Raw genomic sequence first — 4,646 nt, 5'->3', positions numbered from 1 at the left:
CCTTCACTGGGTAGGAACAATGGCTTTCAAAACTGGGTCGGACCGGAAAAACCAGGAATCGGTTAGGTGATCGGCTTCCTTTTTCCCCCAAAATCGGGATTTCTCAAAAAACTGTTGATTTTGGTCAACAAAACACTGACCTGGGCGATTAACCATTCAAATGGTTTTGACCGTTTTTTTTTTTTTTCTATTTTTTTATCAAAACAGGCCGACCGTTTGACCCGATAGTTAAACCCCTGACCAATTCGATCTCCGGGTCGATTTTAAAAACTATGGTAGGAACCAAGTCACCATTACTCAATGTTGGTCCTAACTATTTGGAGACTTTGGGTGGGGTGGATTGGATATAGTTCTAATCTTTTGCACAATGTGATCACTCTCAGACTTGAAACTGCATTTTCACGCTCGACGGCCTGAGATTTTACCATTACACGGAGTACTAGAGGAAACCTATGTTTCAAATATCAGTAGGACAAAAATCAGAGAATGGTTTAATTGTTTGGATCATTCCAAACCAAGTTCCAACTATTTTTTATTTGCTACATGAATTCTGTTCCACAATTCAACGTTTGTTCCTTTAGGCTCTGTTTATGAAGAAATAATGCAACTACACAAATATGTACAGTGTAATCCTAAACTGAGCCTAAAGCTTAAATAACTTATATCAAAAGTTGAAACTTAAAACATATTGAGCCAAGCCATTATCTCTTGAAGCATTCGAACCGGTGTCCGTTAGACCAAAATTATATGCAAAAACAAAAATCATATTGTGCCACCTGTTTACTTATTTACTTGGTGGTTACTTGTTCAACTTGTAACAGTATAAATTAAAAGACTAGGATTTGGAAATGGTCTATTTGAATCTGCCCGAGAGAATGCCCAATTTATTTTATTTAACATTATTTACTGACTAAAAGGATGCCGTCTTCAATCTTAAAAACTTGGTTAGTTGCCATGAAATTGATTAAAGTGAGAACAATATTATAAATAGAACATCCAACAAAAATAGGATAATCTCATTATGTTCTAATTCTAATATTAACCTAAGTTCTTAACCAACAAGCTTAATTAATCTTAATCTTAATCCAACATATCCAGAGTATTTTTTACAAGGCCAACAACATATCCAGAGTTGACATTAGTGCGTTAGTTCCGAAAAATCAGAGTAAGATCTTAATCCAACAGTGGTATTGGCTGGAACACCAAATTTCCAAATTTGGTGCTCATAACTTGTCATCCAACAAGGATTCAAAATTCATTACATGTCATATTCATAAACCAGCAAAAAACAACCATGTCTACAACTTGTTAAATAAAGACCCAAAATGCATTCCCACATCCATCCATCCATTCATTCATTCATTCTTCTTCTGCAAGGCTGAAATAGCTTAGCCTACCTGTGGGAGAGTGGGGGAGAGAAAGATGGCTCATGTGCACCCTACCTTCTTCTCTCCTGACACAAATACTTCTGCTAATAAATATGAAATCGTGTGCCAATACAAGTCCAAGGCCGCAATCAATTCAAGAAGCATGTGGTTTGGAGATGATCCTCTAAAATTCACCTTACCCATCTTGATGTTTCAGCTCATCTTGTTCATGTTCTTATTCCGCTCCCTTCATTATATCCTCAGGCTTCTCAGGCAACCCAAGTTCATCTGTAACATAATTGTAAGTAAACTTATTAATTTTTTCTTCTTCTTCTTTGAAATTTCTAGTTAATAACTGTTTTAATCTTTGTTCTCTTCTATTTGGTTATAAAGGTGGGTATAATTATGGGACCCTCCGTCTTAGGGCGCAACAAATCTTTCATGAACATGATGTTTCCAAAGGGAGAAATGCTTGTTGTGAATGTACTGTCTAAACTGGCAACAATCTACTTTGTGTTCTTGATTCCAGTGAAAATGAACAGAAATTTGCTACGATGGCCTTCCAAGAAAGCACTAAATATCGGTATCATATGTTTCTTAATTCCTTTCATAGTCACCAATTCCATTGGTCTCTATTTGAGTAGATTCATCGACGACAGCCTAGGACCTTTCTACTTCTTTGTGGGTGCATCCTTGTCTATCACCGCCTTCCCTGTTCTTGCTTACACCATAAGTGAATACAATCTAGTCAATACCGAGATTGGGAGGCTTGCATTATCATCTTCAGTGGTTAATGACATACTGGGATATTTCTTCATGGCATTGTACATCGTTGTACATCAGACCAGCTTGAGCGACTCACTACTCACATTCATGGTCTTAATTGCTTTGGCAATTTTTGTAATGTTTATGCTGCGACCTGGCATATTGTGGATTAATAGGACACACACAAAGGGGAGACCAATAAATCAGATTTTCATCACAGTTATATTGCTTGGAGTACTGATCTTTACAACATTTGGAGAAATGATAGGTGCTTCTGCAGTTGATGTGCCTCTTATGCTAGGCTTCGCTATACCTGAAGGCTCACCCATTGGCATAGCCCTTGCTGAAACCATTGATACCATGCTCGAGGATTTTCTTCTTCCTTTTTTCTATATTCGACTCGGGCTAAGTATAGATGTTTACCAGATCAAAGACATGAAAAACTTTGAAATGCTTCAATCCATCATTGTTATTGGATACACAGCCAAGCTGGTAGCTACTATGATACCATCACTTTTCTGCAATCTCAGCGTTAAACACTCATTGTCCCTTAGTCTTATGATGAACATTAGAGGCTTGATTGAGATGGTCACCTTCATAAATTGGAGAACAAAAGAGGTAATTAAATTAAACCAGCTTCTTTACTCATTATATATTTTCTCAACATATATTTGAGTGTTTGATCCTAACTAGCTACTTAATTTGTGCAGTTGATAGACGATCAAAGCATGGTCATTCTGACATTATCAACTATCATCGTTACATCCATTGTAACCCCCTTGGCGACAATTTTCCTTGATTCTTCAAACCATTTTGTTGCAAAGACAAATGGAACAATACAAAATGCCATAATGGATCCAGAATTTAGGGTTCTTACATGCATCCATGGTGAGGAAGATGTCCATGCCATCATCACCCTTCTTGAAGCTTCCCACCCAACCAGTTTCAGTGCCATAAGCGCGTATGTGCTCCACCTGGTCGAGCTAGTTGGTAGAGTTATCCCTGTGACATATTGTCAAACAATAAGCAAGCAGATGTTGGAAAGCAACGATTTTGATCCTACTACAGCTGCCTTCAGAAACTACTCAAACAACTCAAATGGGTGTTTTTGCTTTCAACCCTGTACTGTCGTCGCCCCTTATAAGACCATGCACAAGGACATTTGCACGTTAGCGCTTCAGAAAAGGGCAGCTCTCATTATCATTCCTTCACGCAAGAATCACTCCTTCATTGGTGGAGGAGTGTCTGCTGCTAATAGCTCCATAAATAAACTTAATCGGAATGTACTCCTAAATGCACCTTGCACAGTGGGGATTCTTGTGCACCGTGGACACCACAGCTTGGCCGCAGTGCGTGACTACTTCGCTTACAGATATAGCATACTTGTAATATTTTTAGGTGGAGAAGATGACCGTGAGGCGTTGGCCTACTGCACCCGAATGTCGACACACCCTGGCGTGAGCGTCACCGTGGTAAGGTTTATGCTGTGCGAAACGAACCGAGACAAGAACGATGAGAGTGAGAGGATGATGGACGATTTTGTTGTGCATGAATTCAAACTCCACAACATCAGAAATGAACGTGCCGTGTACTGTGAGAAAGTGGTGGAGGACATGGAGCAGGTGTTTTATGGAATCCGATCTCTACGGTTTAATAACTACCACCTTGTGATGGTGGGGCGACGACATAACACAAACTTGATGAATGACACAGCCATGGAGAATTGGATTGAAAATTCGGAGCTTGGGGTGATTGGCGATATGCTTGAGTCATCAGACTTTGCAACTAGTGTGGCTTCTGTCTTGGTAGTGCAACAATGTGTTATGGTAGATGGGGATCGTTTCAATTGGAAAACTGAGAGTTCACATTATATGCACTGGTGTTCATGATTCCAGCCTATCGAGCCACTTAAGATTGGTTCTCACTAGTGTGAAGTTTAAGGCTTTTGTGATGGTAGATGTCCAAATTAAGAGTTCTACTTCAAGACAAATCGTCCTAGTGGATAGATAATTTTAGATCGATGTAAATGGATTACTCATATAGTATATTGTATATATTACACATTAGTGAAAATACATAACAGCTTACTGAAATTGTCCCTTGATCTTGTATTATTCATGGTATCAAACAATGTTTTTGAACCGTCGTTGACCTAGACGGTCGGACCATTCGGACTACAACCTTTTAGGCAATCAGTTCCGTTTTACCTTAAACCCGGTCTTTGGTAAAAAACCGTTGAATTAGTCAATGAGCCATTGACCCAAACAGTTTGACAGTTGAACCGTTTGACCCGGAGAATGGTTTGTGGTTTATTACTTCTAACAAGTTAGAGCAAGAATGAAAAGAGAATAAGATCTCTCAGATCTGAGATCTACTGGAGAGAGAGAGAGAGAAAGAAAGAGAGAGAGAGAGATACCAGTTGAGGGATGTGTGAGATAGTGAGAGAGATCTAAGATATCTCACATTTAGAGATCTGGGAGAGCAATCTAGAGTCTAGATGACATATCTAAGAGA

At 39.0% G+C, this 4,646-nt stretch overlaps 2 protein-coding genes across 2 annotated transcripts; both read left to right on the top strand.

Annotated features, from left to right (window-relative positions):
- The first annotated feature begins 1,422 nt into the window (after positions 1-1,422).
- Positions 1,423-2,807, top strand: LOC148873548 (cation/H(+) antiporter 15-like). The gene is made up of 2 exons (XM_088984367.1): positions 1,423-1,668; positions 1,761-2,807. The coding sequence occupies exons 1-2, from the start codon at positions 1,423-1,425 to the stop codon at positions 2,805-2,807; spliced, it is 1,293 nt and encodes a 430-aa protein (XP_088840493.1).
- Positions 2,808-2,832: 25 nt separating this feature from the next.
- On the top strand, positions 2,833-4,097 carry LOC148873547 (cation/H(+) antiporter 15-like). Its single transcript, XM_088965597.1, has one exon. It carries the CDS (start codon positions 2,861-2,863, stop codon positions 4,019-4,021), a length of 1,161 nt encoding a protein of 386 aa, XP_088821723.1. The 5' UTR covers positions 2,833-2,860; the 3' UTR covers positions 4,022-4,097.
- Positions 4,098-4,646: the final 549 nt, after the last annotated feature.

The sequence above is a fragment of the Nelumbo lutea genome, chromosome 1, assembly GCF_056320005.1.
Source record: "Nelumbo lutea isolate HS-2025 chromosome 1, American lotus-T2T, whole genome shotgun sequence".
NCBI lineage: Eukaryota > Viridiplantae > Streptophyta > Magnoliopsida > Proteales > Nelumbonaceae > Nelumbo > Nelumbo lutea.
The sequence above is the reverse complement of the archived record's forward strand: the minus strand, read 5'-3'. Positions and strand labels throughout refer to the sequence as shown.

Excerpts from the sequence above, each read along its gene's own strand:
- LOC148873548 (XM_088984367.1), top strand. The coding sequence starts at position 1,423 with ATGGCTCATGTGCACCCTACCTTCTTCTCTCCTGACACAAATACTTCT. Across the intron at positions 1,669-1,760 it reads AGTTCATCTGTAACATAATT|GTGGGTATAATTATGGGACC; the intron begins GTAAGTAAACTT and ends TTGGTTATAAAG.
- LOC148873547 (XM_088965597.1), top strand. The coding sequence starts at position 2,861 with ATGGTCATTCTGACATTATCAACTATCATCGTTACATCCATTGTAACC.